This window comes from Siphateles boraxobius, unplaced genomic scaffold (genome assembly GCF_051911475.1).
Source record: "Siphateles boraxobius isolate OS27281-9 unplaced genomic scaffold, OSU_SipBor_1 27, whole genome shotgun sequence".
NCBI lineage: Eukaryota > Metazoa > Chordata > Actinopteri > Cypriniformes > Leuciscidae > Siphateles > Siphateles boraxobius.
In genome coordinates, this window is record NW_027508887.1 from 100,001 (window position 1) to 115,737 (window position 15,737).

A 15,737-nucleotide genomic window follows, 5' to 3' on the forward strand; every position below is an offset into this window, starting at 1 on the left:
CATGTGTTCACAATATTGGGATGGGATTGTATGTTCTCTGAATGTGATCAGTAAAAGTCCAGTTGTAGTTCACTGGTGATGATCAGCTCTAAAACACCCTGCAATCAGTGACAGTGTGGGAAAAAAACATAACAGGTGAGGTCAAGAGTCCGAATAATGCGAGTCTTTTATGATGATCATCTTACATAAGAGCTGCAGGTTAATAAAGTCGCGTGATTTATTATTATTGGCTGTGATTTGCTGAGTAGCGATAAGAAACGCAGCAGTAAATCTGTAGCCCGATGTTGAAACCGTGAGTCAGCGTGAACGCGCTAACCATGAGCGAGCAGAAAGAGAGAGAGAGAGAGAGCGCGCGGACGCTTAACATGAGCGAGCAGAACGGTTAAACGTGACTCGACACAATCCAGAACTCTGAACCCGAGACTTTTTCAACCTTCTTTTTTTTCTTTTCTTTTTTAGAGTCTATGGTTTCAACACTTCTGTATGATTCATTATGTAAACATATACTCGCACACACACACATAGGTCACAGGTATGTGTTGATATACAGAAACCGGTCTGATTCAGTTTGTGCGCGTGATCAAATAACAGTTCAGTTCTCTCGCCTTTTCCAGTCGGGGTTGTTTGGACTCAAACAGCAGGGATATTATAATCTAGACTATGTGCCAATGAAAACCCATAAGAAAATACAGTCACGTTCAAATTTAAATGCAGATATTTATTTCAAGAGAGTACTCTGTCAGTCAGCTCACCGAGATTCTCAGATGAGCAGCAGCGCTCGATCCGCCTTTCCGCTAGAGGCGCCCGAGTGCGTGATGACGCCACACTCTCGAACCGTCGCGCGAGAAACTGACCGCGCAGCGCAGAGCCAAGATGGCGACAGGAGACGCATGAAATTTGATGAAGGTAATATAATTGATCTAATAAATGAAGCTAAAATTTATCACGATCGTACCCAAGTTTAATGTTTTGATTCTCAGTTGAACATCCTTCGCTTTGTCTGAATTATACTGTGAATCACTAATAGTGTTTAAAGTTTTGCCAGTTAGCGCGTTAGCATAGAGGACTAATAACAACAACACACACATACATACTCAAATACACACTAGAACACGTTCATTCATGTTTATATACTGATTATAACTCGCAAACCTATACATGTAAACACACACATACACACATATATACATACATGCATACCAGTAACACAATATCTGTTTCTATTTACATCTGTAAAAATATGCACCATCTTTAGCTGTGAAAAGTACAATCGTTTGTGTGTTATATTAGTTTAGTCAGATTGTGTTTGTCTATAACCATGACCAAAGATCAGACCACATTTTATAAATAATTAATGGAGAAATCCAGATGCCCTCAAAGGGTTCACAAACTTATTCTTGCCACTGTATAATGTGTGTGTGTGTGTGTGTGTGTGTGTAGATGGAGGGTGAGGTGAGTCTGGTCGCCGGCCGCAGTCAGAGAGAAAAAAGAAGATCCTACAAAGATTTGCTAAGAGAAGAAGAGATCATCGACGCAGAGGTTCGCAAGACCTCCAAGAAACGGCTGAAGGTACAGGACTCACATCACTGACATCATCATCATCATCACTGACATCATCACTGACATCATCATCAGTGTATTTTGTGTAGAAACTGATCTCTGCTCTCTACAGGACGCTGATGACTTTTACCCTGTCGGCGAGTTTCACAAGAAAAAGAAGCATTATGAGGATCATTTCTACAGAGGTGCGTGACTGTAGTTATTTCTTTAGAGCGCAACAGTCGCTCGCCTTACAATTCTATAAGTTCTTTTTCCCCCTTTAATTTTCTCCAGCGATATTCCAGCAAATTTAAGGATGAATTACTACCTTGTCTGTTATTGAACAAGGGAATGAATTACTTATCCCATGAAGAATTGCAAATGATTATACATAAAATTATAAAAATGTAAGTTAATCAGTATTCTGAGAGTTGAAGGTTTTTTCTTTGTTTCTGTCATCTGTTTATAGCTAATGTTTCATAATTGATGAATTTGGCAGCATCGACATTTTTGAACGATATTGAACTAAATTATTTTAGATTATAGCTGAATTGAACTCATTTCATAATAGATTGACTTTACACGGTTATTGAACTGAACTGAATCCACACTGAACCGACTTCAGCTGAATAATGACACTATTGTCTATTTAAGAGTTGCTTTTAAAACTGAATTGAATTCTGTTTGCATCATTGATCATTATTTTCCTGTTTATTACAGTGAAGCTGCTTTGAAATAATCTGAACAAAGCCCTATAGAAATAAAGCTGACATGACTTGTCAGGAGACTGACTCAATTTAATTCACAGCACTTTATGAGAGTAGGCGTAACTGCGACTTGATTTGATTGGCGGATCAATTTTTTAGGATTATGGGTAATGTAGTTCTGCAATTTAGGATTCAGAATTAGTCCCTCAGAAACATACATCATCGCCTCAGGAATCATGGTACGTCTTGAACAAATCAGCTTCATTTCTATAGCGCTTTATACAATTTTGATTTTTTTCAAAGCAGCTTCACAGTAATAACAGGAAAATAACAGAATCAGTAATGCAAACTTCATCAAATATGAGACATTCAAATTATGAATACTGTAGTGCCAACTTGTCTATAAAACATATTATTTTGGACTGCCCAGTCTTTAATGTTATGAGACAGAGCTTTTTATCAGGACAAACTTATTTTATCAAGGACTTATTTATGGGTCCAGATTTATTTATTATTAATTATTTTTTTTTAATAAAGAATTTAAAGTACATTTAAAGAATCTTTTATAGAATTGCACTCATTTTTTACATGTACTTTTTTTTTTGTCTAAGTTTGTTTTCATAATATTGTGATTATGATATGTTGTTAAAAGTTGAATATGTATCTGCCATGTAATAGCCGGTGATGTTGATATGGCAATAAACTCAAATACTACTACTACTACATTCAAATTATGCTGTGAAGCAACTCTAAAAAGATAATAGTGTCATTATTCAGTTCAGTGTTGATTCAGTTCCGTAACCATGTCAATGTTGCAAAATTCGTCAAATCCGTCATTATTATGGAAGTTTGTTTCCACTTTTTATCTCACAATTCTGACTTTTTTTCTCACAATTGCGAGTTATAAAGTCAAAATTTCAAGATATTAACTTCCATACATTATTCAGCTCAAATTGGTTTTGTTCTCATCCGAGAGTCAGTAGTCAAATCGATAATATTGCTGAATATTAAGTTAACAATATTAAGTGTGTGTGTGTTGAGCAGCCCTGATGGCGTGTCGAGTTGTTCATGTCTCTCATAATGTCTCTCATAATGAAAGAGTCAGTACAGTCGCATCGATAATATTGCTTAATAATAAAGGTGCTGTATGTAACTTTTTCACACTACTAAAGCATAAAAATACCATAATATGTTTGCAGATATTAAGGAAACATGCTGAGTTCACATACCCGTTTCTCTGTAAACACTTCTACAGCCACTTATTTTACTTTGAAATGTGTTTCTGTGTTGGAATGGCTGTTTTTGTTTTGATCTGTGTGATACTCCACGTTGCCAATTTTCATTGTCAATTGCGCTCGTTCCTTTTGCGTGTCCTCAAACTGGAAACCCATGTGAGCGCTGTCGAGTCAGAGGAGCGGGAGAAACAACGATCTCCGATATTTAGAATTTGAACTGCAGTACCTATTTCGACCACTAGCTGTCACTCTTACAGACTGCACCTTTAAGTGAAACGACTCTGTACGGAGCAGTGAAAAGTGTGTTAAGCAGCTCTTATGGCTTGTTGAGTAGGGATGTGATGTGAGGAAATTTTCCCACCAGTTAATCGACGTGTGACAACATCGGTATCATCGGCAGGGGCTTTTAAATCGCTAATTTAAAGGTCGAAAGTAAAATGCGCGCGTCCACACGTGCATTCATAATCGTGCGGAGCAGAGTGAGCGTTTTTCCATAGGAATGAACTGACAACGCTTGCTCTGATCTGCTTGCTCCGTGCCCAATGACACGTGCGCATTTTAGTTTCGCTTTCAAATTAGTGCCAATTCGGCGGCGGATTGCTTGAATGCTGAGTTCATTAGCCTATTATTCTTAATAAAAAACACAACAAAACAGTACAATGACAAATTCGCTTATAGGCGGTTTTACATTTTGCGTTGACACCACTAATGATGACACACTATTAATGAAATCTGACTCCTGCTGACGATCTGTTCTGCGACTCTCGTTCAGCTCACGATTTATTAAGCAGACACCGTTGAGTTTTTAATAGTTCTCTAACTGAACTAAATTATTATTATATTTTTAATCGACATGGGGGGGGGCGGTGCCGCGGTGGGCAAGTGACGTAACCGGTCTTGCTTCTGAACCCCGGTAACACCGACTATCGTAGCAAGCCTAGTGTTGAGTTGTTCATGTCTCTCTCGTGTAGATCATCACAGCTCCGGATCTCACCACAAAAAGAAGAAGCGTTCCTCGGAGAGCCAACGCTCGCTCCTGACGCCTGTTGAGCCGGCGGGGTCTCCTCAGACAGCGATGGGTCTCCTGCAGGCCATCACCTCGCCTACAGCGGTGGGCACAGAGACGTTGTTCCCCTCGTCAAAGGAGCGAAGGAAGGAAATCAGAGACTCCGCCTCCTCCTACAGGAAGGACCCCCGAGACTCCGCCTCCTCCTACAGGAAGGACATCAGAGACTCCGCCTCCTCCTACAGGAAGGACCCCCGAGACTCCGCCTCCTCCTACAGGAAGGACATCAGAGACTCCGCCTCCTCCTTCAGGAAGGACCCCCGAGACCCCGCCTCCTGCAGGAAGGACATCAGAGACTCCGCCTCCTGCAGGAAGGACCCCCGAGACTCCGCCTCCTCCAGGAAGCAGCCACATGTGGTGCGGGAGGGGCTTCCTGTGGTGGGCGAGGAGGTGGAGCTAGAAGGTGAGGAGATACTCGCGTCATCCACGATCTTGGGAATCCAACAGGAAGTTGATGTTTTCATGCTTGTTAGATGGAAAATTTTATTTGAGGCATTGTTTTTTATGAATGTACACAAGCATTTTTTCCCAAAAATCGTTAGCTTTTTCGGTTTGCGCTGTTTCGCCAGTTGTGCGAAAACGTCAGAGAGAGACAGAGTGAGATCTAGATCAGTTGTAGACTCAATTAAAGAATATTCAACATTTAAAAACAAAAAAATAAAATAAAATCTAAACTATGACAGAAAGTTGTTTTTGATCATGTCTAATTGGGCTGTCGATCTTCGAATATTCATTTAATTTAAAAAAAACTGGGCATTGTTTTCTATGCATGTACACAAGCATTTTGTCCCAAAAATCGGTAACTTTTTTGGTTTGCGCTGTTCAGGAAAATAGCAGAATCTGTGATGACTTTCAAATGATGCCGTAAAGGAGCTCTAAAAAGACAATTGTGTCATTATTCAGTTCAGTTGCATTTTGTCCTAAAAATCCTTAACTTTTTCAGTTTGCGCTGTTACGCCAGTTGAGCGAAAATGTCAGAGCTAGACAGAGTGAGATCTAAAGATCAGTTAAAGACTCAATTGAAGATTATTAAACATATAATAAAATTAAATCTAAACTGTGAAAAAGTTGTTTTTGATCATGTCTAAATATATAGCCAAATGCAATACCTGATAAAAGGAATTAATTATGTCTGAAAACACCGTTCTCGGCAATAAGAGTTTGATCAACCTAAACGTTCGTCTGTAATGATGATTGTGTCCATCAGGATGTCATGACGGGGCCGACAGCAGCGGCTCGTCCTCCGCTGACGACAGTGAAGGCGGGAAACTCTTGATCCATGATTCCTCGTCTCAACACAGCAGCAGGAAGAAGAAGAAGAGCAAAAAGAGCAAGAAGAAGAAAGAGCGAGACCGGCCGCGTGAGAAGAAACACAGCAGTAAATCAGCCAAGAGAATAACAGCAGGTACAAACGAAACGCTTCTGTGTGTCTTAAAGGTGCATTGTGTAATATTTAGGAGGATCTGTTGACAGAAATGCAATATCATAAACATAACTATGTTTTCAGTGGTGTATAAAGACCTTACATAATGAACCATTATGTTTTTATTACCTTAGAATGAGTCATTTCTCTCTACACACACCGCGGGTCTCCTTACATGACGTGTTTCTACGGTGGCCCTGAACGGACAAACGCGTTTCGTCACTATGTTGTTCTTCATGATAAGAAGCTGCTAAAGTCAGCGAATAAAACTCTGACACAATGATGAACAAGCAACAATAATATTCGCTATAACATTTCGTTTTACTGAATAATTAAGTAAACATAATTTCTTAATTTATCTAGAAACCTTATTGCTTAACTGGCTACTCTCTGCTGTCCCAGACGACGACATCACTTCCTGTCAGCCACCGTAACTTCTGTTGGGTGCAATTCACAAACTCACCACTAGATGCTGCTAAAAATTACACACCGCACCTTTAACCAGCTGTGTGCTGACCTTGTGCTGACCTTTGACCTCTGGCCGCTCTTCTCTCAGCCAATGGCAGCACAGAATGGAGCGCGCTCGCTACAGGTCATCACAGCCACGAGGAGAAGAGGAGGAAGAGTAAGGAAGGAGGCAAACGCAAGAGCAAAGACAAGGTGAGGCAACCACTGATACACAAGATGAGCCTGAAACACAGAGAACGTCTCACTCACTGTGTGTGTGTGTGTGTGTGTGTGTGTGTGTGTGTGTGTGTGTGTGTGTGTGTGTGTGTGTGTGTGTGTGTGTGTGTGTGTGTGTGTGTGTGTGTGTGTGTGTGTGTGTGCGCGCAGAAGAAGAAGGTCTTGACGGCGTATCAGATCTTTTATAAGGAGTACAGAAACAGCATTCTGGAGGAAGAGCCGGGCCTCGGTGGGTTCATCTTCATCTTCATCAATCAGCCTGTTTGTGTCTCCGTATGTAGATATTTAGATTATATGTAAGAAATGTAGATTATCATCTTCAAGTCTCATATGTAAAGTGAGTTTGTTTGCTCCTGAATCATGCACAAGGATCTCTTATCCTTTTTCACTGTCAAGCATCTCAATTTAAACTCTGAATAGATCAGCCAATCAGATTAGAGCTTGCTGTTTGCAATCTTGTCACAAAATGAGTTATTTTAACAGTGATCTATATGCCACAGTAGCAGTTTTGCTGGAAATTCTCCCTGAAAGAAATTACAAACCACAATTTCAACTTTTAAACATTTATTTTTACAATGGCGGTCAAAATAATTTTGGGTTTGGAATAATTACGTTTTTTTTTTACTTCTCCTATACAAAGCATTAAAAAAAACTCTTTACATATGAGCAAATAAACAATAATAATTTTGTAAATAACAGTAACAATGAATGAAGAACTGTATTTAGCCTATTAATGTATTTATAATATATAAACTATACAGTTAATTCATAGTTTATATATTAAACTAATAGTTTACAAATGATTTGTAAGCACTTTATTATTGTATACTTGAAAAGTGTTACTGAACTCTTTTCTATGTGAATATATAGGAAAGTTGGGGTGTGTGATATATATCGTTGTTGTTTTAGCGATGTGCGATTTGACGTTATCGAGTATAGCCTAGTCCTCACACACACCCAGAGAGTAAATGCATGTAGTCTTGTAGATTAGACAAGTGCAGGTGTGCATTTAACGTGCACGCTTTCACTGCATGATTTAGTCTTTATTATCATTTAGTAATAAATATCACAAGAGTGCAGTTTTTCTTCAAATATCAGCATGATAGCAAATTTGATATTGATTTCCTACAAGTTTAATAAACAAGAACTTATATTTTAGACAATATATTGCCTGTTTTTGCTCTGTTTCGCCAATGAAAATAGTTCAAAAAGCCATGAATGAATCAGTTGAATGAATGATTCAATGACTCAAATGCTTCGTTCCTGAATGAATCGGTCGAATCTCAATAACAGTGACTTACTGCCACCTACTGGCGGTTTCAATTTCACATTTAAAGTATCTTTTCTTGTTTTAAATCATTTTAAATGTCAATATTAAATAAAATTCAAAGATTAATTTTGTTGATACTGATTTAATTTGATTGGTAACAGCCCTATTGTGTCTTATTTTTATAATTGAATTTGATTAAATTTTTGAAATTGACAAAGGATGATGCATGCATATAATTAGATTTAAAAAATGGCTTTTTAAAGGTAAAAATCAATTGAAACATATTGGAAAAAATAATTTGTGTCACTGCTGTGAACTGACCACCACAGAGTATGAAGAATATCAAAAAGTTTAGGAGTCGGTTGTCAACGACACACCAACACAATAAACACACTCAGCAAATATCGTCTAATAATCGTTATGGAGAAAATCACAGAAAATATCGAGATATAATTTTTTGTCAATATCGCACACCCCTAATGTAAAGTGTAATTTATTCCTGTGATCAAAGCTGAATTTTCAGCATCATTACTCCAGTCTTCAGTGTCACATGATGATAACAGTTGTGCTGCTTCAGATTTTTGTGGAAACCATCATACATTGTATTTTCAGGATTCTTTGTTGATGAATAGAAAGTTCAAAAGAACAGCATCTATTTGAAATATAATCTTTTGTAACATTATAAATATCTTTACTGTCACTTTTGATCAATTTAATGCATCCTTGCTGAATAAAAATATTTCCATATTTAAAAAAAAAATCTTATTTTCCCCAAACTTTTAAATATCAACCCTAACCCCACAAAAATCTGTAGCATTGATCATAATCATAACCGTTTATTGAGCATCAAATCATCATATTATACTGATTTCTGAAGGATCATGTGACACTGAAGACTGGAGCAATGATGCTGATAATTCAGCTTTGATCACAGGAATAAAAGACACTTTACAATATATTCACATTGAAAACAGCTGTTTTACATTATTATAATATTTCACAGTTCTTACTGTATTTTTTTATCAAATGAATGCAGCTTTGGTGAGCAGAAGAGACTCTTTTCAAGAACGATGAAAGTGGTATAGACCACAAACTATTGACCGCTAGTGTATGTGAATATTTATTGTGTGTATGTTTATTTGTACTCAGATTTTGGGGACTTGAGCAAAAGACTCGCTGATGCCTGGAAGCAGCTGCCAGAGGGAGACAAACAGGTGCAAACAGCATCATTACCCATCATGCACCTGTGTAAAGTGTGTTTGCTGACGGATTGTTGTTTTCAGGTGTGGCGAGAGAGATCGGAGTACCTGCAGCGCAAGCAGTTGAAAGAGAGTGTCAAACACGTCAAGCACGTCAAACAGCAGCAAATGTCGCGACCGCTCAAAGACAGCAGCAGGGTTAAAGGTCAGCACTCAAATCCTTTCAGGTCACTGGCTGCGTTTACATGCACAACTTAAGTTTCGATCGGACTGAATTCATTCCGATTGATGAGATGAATCTGAATGTAGTGTTTACATGAACGCTAAATGTGCGTTTATATGCCGCCAGCTTTAAATCGGAATATATTTTTTGACATGCGCACACTGCACGAGTAAACAGAGTTTCCAGCTGTTTGCTCATAATAAACATTCTCTTACATTGGTTCTTTATTCGTTTTAAACAGCTGACTTTATATTTGTCCATTTCTGGTCATTATTTGGAGATGATGAGCATATGAACCGTTTTGCCGCTGCTTATATTTATCACGCAATAAAAATGCCCAAAACCAGTGAATGAGAGTCTGAAACGAGGACTGGTGGGCCGTCGTCCTGCTCCACTTCACACACACAGACAAAGGAGAATTATAGAATGACGGGACACTTGTTTATACAAGACTTTATTCAACAGGAAAAACGGCCTGTTCTGCGCGTCACACGCCATTACGCTATTTCTACATCACTACACATGCGCAGTCCTATCAGTTTTCAATCCGATCAAGTGTTTACATGTTCTCTCGATCGGATTAGAAAAGGAATAAACCACTCCTTTCAATACGATCGAAATTTCATTCGGATCGAGCTCAATCGGATCGATTTAAGGTGTTTTACAGGAAGGCTTTTCAGTGCAATGAGCCGTCAATCCCATTACTAACAGATTATTTGGCTGCATGTAAACGTAGCCACTGATGTCACTGTCAGTGCTGTGATTTTTGGTGTTGGTGTTTGATGTTGGTGTTTGGTGTTTGATGTTGGTGTTTGGTGTTTGATGTTGGTGTTTGGTGTTTGATGTTGGTGTTTGGTGTTTGATGTTGGTGTTTGGTGTTGGTGTTTGATGTTGGTGTTTGATGTTGGTGTTTGGTGTTGGTGTTTGGTGTTGGTGTTTATGTTTGGTTTTGGTGTTGATGTTTCATGTTCGTGTTTGGTGTTTGTGTTTGGTGTTTGATGTTGGTGTTTGATGTTGATGTTTGGTGTTGGTGTTTGATGTTGGTGTTTGATGTTGGTGTTTGGTGTTTGGTGTTAGTGTTTGGTGTTGGTGTTTATGTTTGGTTTTGGTGTTGATGTTTCATGTTCGTGTTTGGTGTTTGTGTTTGGTGTTTGATGTTGGTGTTTGATGGTTGTGTTTGATGGTTGTGTTTGGTGTTGGTGTTTGATGTTGGTGTTTGGGTGTTTGATGGTTGTGTTTGGTCTTGGTGTTTTTAATGTTGGTGTTTGATGTTGGTGTTTGGTGTTTGTGTTTGATGTTGGTGTTTGGTGTTTGATGTTGGTGTTTGTGTTTGGTGTTTGGTGTTTGGTGTTGGTGTTTATGTTTGGTTTTGGTGTTTGGTGTTGATGTTTGATGTTCGTGTTTGGTGTTGGTGTTTGATGTTGGTGTTTGATGTTGGTGTTTGGTGATGGTGTTTGGTGTTGGTGTTCGATGTTTGTGTTTGGTGTTGATGTTTGTGTTTGGTGTTTATGTTTGGTGTTGATGTTTGTGTTTGGTGTTGGTGTTTATGTTTGATGTTTGGTGTTGATGTTTGGTGTTTTTCGGTGTTGATGTTTGGTGTTGGTGTTTGTTTTTTCTGTTTGGTGTGTATGTTTGGTGTTGGTGTTTGATGTTGGTGTTTGTTGTTTGATGTTGGTGTTTGATGTTGGTGTTTGGTGTTTGATGTTGGTGTTCGGTGTTGGTGTTTGATGTTGGTGTTTGTGTTTGGTGTTTGGTGTTGGTGTTTCATGTTGGTGTTTGGTGTTGGTGTTTGATTTTGGTGTTGGGTGTTGGTGTTTATGTTTGGTTTTGGTGTTTTGTTTTGATGTTTGGTGTTGGTGTTTGATGTTGGTGTTGATGTTTTGTTTTGGTGTTGGTGTTTGATGTTTGCTGTTTGTTTTTGGTTTTTGGTGTTGGTGTTTCATGTTGGTTTTTGGTGTTGGTGTTTGATTTTGGTGTTTGGTGTTGGTTTTTATGTTTGGTTTTGGTGTTTGGTGTTGATGTTTGGTGTTTGATGTTGGTGTTGATGTTTTGGTGTTGGTGTTTGATGTTGGTGTTTGATGTTGGTGTTTGGTGTTGGTGTTTGATGTTGGTGTTTGTTGTTGGTGTTTATGTTTGGTTTTGGTGTTGGTTTTTGATGTTGGTGTTGATGTTTTGTTTTGGTGTTGGTGTTTGGTGTTGATGTTTGATGTTGGTGTTGATATTTTGTTTTGGTGTTGGTGTTTGGTGTTGTTGATGTTGGTGTTGGTGTTTGGTGTTGGTGTTGGTGTTTGGTGTTGGTGTTTGGTGTTGGTGTTTGGTGTTTGGTGTTGGTGTTTGGTGTTGTTGATGTTTTGTTTTGGTGTTGATGTTTGATGTTGGTGTTGGTGTTTGGTGTTGGTGTTTGGTGTTGGTGTTTATGTTTGGTTTTGGTGTTTGGTGTTGATGTTTTGTTTTGGTGTTGATGTTTTGTTTTGGTGTTGATGTTTGGTGTTGGTGTTTGATGTTGGTGTTTGGTGTTGGTGTTTGTGTTTGATGTTGGTGTTTGATGTTGGTGTTTGGTGTTTGATGTTGGTGTTTGGTGTTGGTGTTTATGTTTGGTTTTGAAGTTGGTGTTGATGTTGGTGTTTGGTGTTGATGTTTGGTGTTGGTGTTTGGTGTTGGTGTTTGATGTTGGTGTTTGGTGTTTGATGTTGGTGTTTGGTGTTGGTGTTTATGTTTGGTTTTGAAGTTGGTGTTGATGTTTTGTTTTGGTGTTGGTGTTTGGTTTTGATGTTTGGTGTTGGTGTTTGATGTTGGTGTTTGATGTTGGTGTTTGGTGTTGGTGTTTGATGTTGGTGTTTGTTGTTGGTGTTTATGTTTGGTTTTGGTGTTTGTTTTTGATGTTGATGTTGGTGTTGATGTTTTGTTTTGGTATTGGTGTTTGGTGTTGATGTTTGGTGTTGATGTTTGGTGTTGGTGTTTGGTCAGGTCATCAGTCATGTGCAGTGACTCCAGCAGGAGGAGTCGTTGTGTTGAAGAGACCCGAAGCATCAGTGACTCCTGTCCAGAACGGATCGGCAAACGCTCCCACTTTCTCTCCGCTCAGAGACCCGGACGTGGACCCGATCGATGCGGCCGCTCACCTGCAGCTTCTGGGAGAGTCTCTGTCTCTGATCGGGCGCAGACTGCAGGAGACTGAGGTGCTCACACACACACACAGTCACACACACACACACACACACACACACACACACACACAGTCACACACACACAGTCACACACACACACACACACTCGCACACACAAACATTAAAGTCACACTGCTTACCATAACCGCCAGTTTCAACACACTACTATCTAACTAGGCCCCGCCCCTTTATTCTACGTATGAATTATAAATACAATTTTTTTTAAAGTATAATTCATCGGAATGGTCCGGTAAAGGTTTTGGCACTTGCTGTATGAACACACAAAATCATGGACATGATTCATAAATGTTAAATGGTCCTGAAAAAAAGTAGTCACACTTGTATTGTTCAAAAATGGAAGTTAATGGGAGACGAATTCCATCCAGTGGAAGTGTTTGGTACTGCGGACAAACACAATCTCACTGAAAGCTCATTTTTGAGATGTCAACCTCAAATTTGGAACACAGCTTGGTTAGATTTATGGCTGTAAGTTTTAGAGTAAAACGTGTTTATGAAAATATATATTTCATATAAAAATTTAAAATATTTTTTTGTGCATTTTTTATACAAAATGTAAAATTGTAAAAAAAAATAAGTTCACTTTTTTACAACTTTTTTCACTTCAGCAATAATCTGCCAACTGTTGTATTTAAAAAGAGACCAAACTTCAGTCTGTGATCCAAACATTTATAAACGTTTAAGTTGGAAATGTTATTTTCAGGTCCATACTCAAAAAGTGAATAAATGGATTATATTTACTGCTTAAATATAATTTACTTCCATAAAATCCTCTAAAATATTAAATAAAAAACATTATCGAACTGAAATATAGTACATTTACATCACATTTAGTCATTTAGCAGACGCTTTTATCCAAAGCGACTTACAACTGAGGACTAAAGCAAGCGCGTCATCGTGAAGAGGGAAGAACGACGCAAGAAGTGCTCAAAATACAAAGTTCAGGCATTGCTCAGAGTAGCAAAAGTCAGACAAGGGAAGATTTCAGTTTTCATTTTCAAGATTTAGTACAATCATTTCATTGAAATGCTAAAAAAAAACGGTCCTTTTGACCGACATGCAAAGAGCAGCAGTTAAAGACTGTCTGGTGTGTGTTTCAGGGCATGGTGACCGTGTCAGGTTCTCTGTCGGTTCTCCTGGACTCGGTGTTGTGTGCTCTGGGTCCGCTGGCCTGCCTCACCACTCAGGTCCCAGAACTCAACGGCTGCCCACATCATGTGCTGGTACGTACTGACCATTCATTATTTTAATTGCATAAACATCATCAGTGAGCAAAATGACTTGAACTTATATATGCATACAGCTACATCTCCACAATTAGATTCTGTGCGTCACGCAGCTTTACACTTTGTTTCTGGTGCAGTCACGGATGCATCATTGCATTTTGTATGATTCTTTAGCTCGGTTATCTTTATATCAAAGGAGAAAGCTACATATGTACTTATTTATTGCAAAAGTTATTTTAGATAAATCACCCTGCTATATATCAAATCTTTTAATTTATTACACAAATAGTTATCGCACTAGATCTGGTTCTCATATTCGGTTAAAAGTCCCAAGGGTATTGTCAGCACTTTTAAACGTCTCTTGCACTAGGGCTGCAACTAACGATTATTTTGATAATCGATTAATCGGATAGAAATTAAATTAGATTTTTTTTTATTATAACTAAATAAAACCGTAAATCAGGGTATTTATGTGTAAAAGTGTACTTTTAAAAAGTGCAAAAGCCACACATTGAGTTTTACTAATATCAATATTTGCATTGTTTTTAATGATAATTGCTGATGGCAAGTTGACAAACATGATTATTGTTAAAAAAATGATATCCAACATATTATGTTTTAACACAATTTTTGTTAAAACAAATTTACACAGACATGTTGTTCAGATGTGAATATCTGAACTAAAAACAAACTAAAAACATCTAAAATATATAATTCATTTAATTTTTATTTAAAATTAATTATATATAAGGAATATAAGGATAAAGAATATAATATATATTATATATATAATATATAAAAGAATATAATATAAGGATAAATTGATTAAATAAATATAGAAAGACTGAAAACAATTGTGTGAACGTAGAGCCGCAGTAGATCGCGTTTGAAAAACAATTAAAACTTAGTAGACAAATGCTATAAAAAGAGAACGGAATGGAGGTAACGTTACCCAGCAAGCTAACAGGCTTGAGTAAAGGACAGGAGAAAGTATGCATTAGTGCACAAGCATTCGCTGAAAACCACTGAGTACAGTGACTAAAAAACAATATTTTACTGCTGCTGTTATTAACTGCCTTTGTATTTAATGCTTCACTTTGTAAACACCGTTTTAATTTAACCTATTTCTGCGGTAGCGCTATTTTAATCCATCACTTACGTTGCGAGCGAACTGATTGCACAACCTGATGCTCGAGACAAAATACAGACATCCCGGAAGTCCCGGGAGTCTCCCGCATATTGATTGCGGCTCCCTGATGCCCGCGAATTAGTTCAAACTCCCGAAATCTAGAGCGCGCAAGCAAGAGCGCGCATGCGAGACAGAAGAGACTGCTCCAAACCGTGTAGCGAGCGCTCGGCAGAGCGCCTGAGGGAGAGAGACCTTGCGTGTGTGTGCGTACCAGTAAACGCTCCCCGTGACGTAAGCAGACCAACTAATCGATAATGACATTCGTTGACAACGATTTTCATAATCGATTATAATCGATTTTATCGATTAGTTGTTGCAGCCCTATCTTGCACAATGTTTTAAAGGACACTTGCAATTGTTTTTTTGTTTTATTTGCTATTATTTATTTAGTTCTTGAATGTGTAAATTGTGGTATTGTCATTTTGTGATTCTTTGTGTGAACATTTATGTGCAGCCGTCTTGAGATAGTAATATCTCAATGTGATTCTCCAGGATAAATAAAGCAAATAATAATAATAACTCTCACTCCGTGTCTCTGTTTGTGATCAGTCAAACACTCTGGATAACATCGCCTACGTGATGCCGGGTTTATGAAGGACCTCCTGCGGCGTCTCCACGGAAACCATCGACAAAAGACTTTAAGACTTGCAGTTTTGCACTGGACAAACTCAGACACTTCAACTTTTAACCTGCTTCTTAAACCTGGTCCATTTTTTATCTGATGTTAATTTTGTATTTCTGTTGTTTTTCTCAATCTCTCAATAAAATCCATTTTAGTATGTTCTTTTAAT

General features: G+C 38.2%; 2 protein-coding genes across 2 annotated transcripts in view; one reads left to right on the top strand and one right to left on the bottom strand.

Moving 5' to 3' along the window:
• hmox1b (heme oxygenase 1b) overlaps positions 1 to 13,185 on the bottom strand; it is a 21,211-nt gene extending 8,026 nt beyond the window's left edge. The window contains exon 1 of the mRNA XM_077245554.1: positions 13,179 to 13,185. The gene's annotated coding sequence lies outside the window, so the exon portion shown is untranslated. The remainder of the gene's footprint in view (positions 1 to 13,178) is intronic.
• On the top strand, positions 820 to 15,736 carry hmgxb4b (HMG box domain containing 4b). The gene is made up of 12 exons (XM_077245552.1): positions 820 to 906; positions 1,441 to 1,569; positions 1,673 to 1,745; positions 4,453 to 4,950; positions 5,755 to 5,952; positions 6,527 to 6,630; positions 6,805 to 6,883; positions 9,074 to 9,138; positions 9,208 to 9,328; positions 12,314 to 12,525; positions 13,632 to 13,754; positions 15,496 to 15,736. The coding sequence occupies exons 1-12, from the start codon at positions 901 to 903 to the stop codon at positions 15,538 to 15,540; spliced, it is 1,653 nt and encodes a 550-aa protein (XP_077101667.1). The 5' UTR covers positions 820 to 900; the 3' UTR covers positions 15,541 to 15,736.
• Position 15,737: the final 1 nt, after the last annotated feature.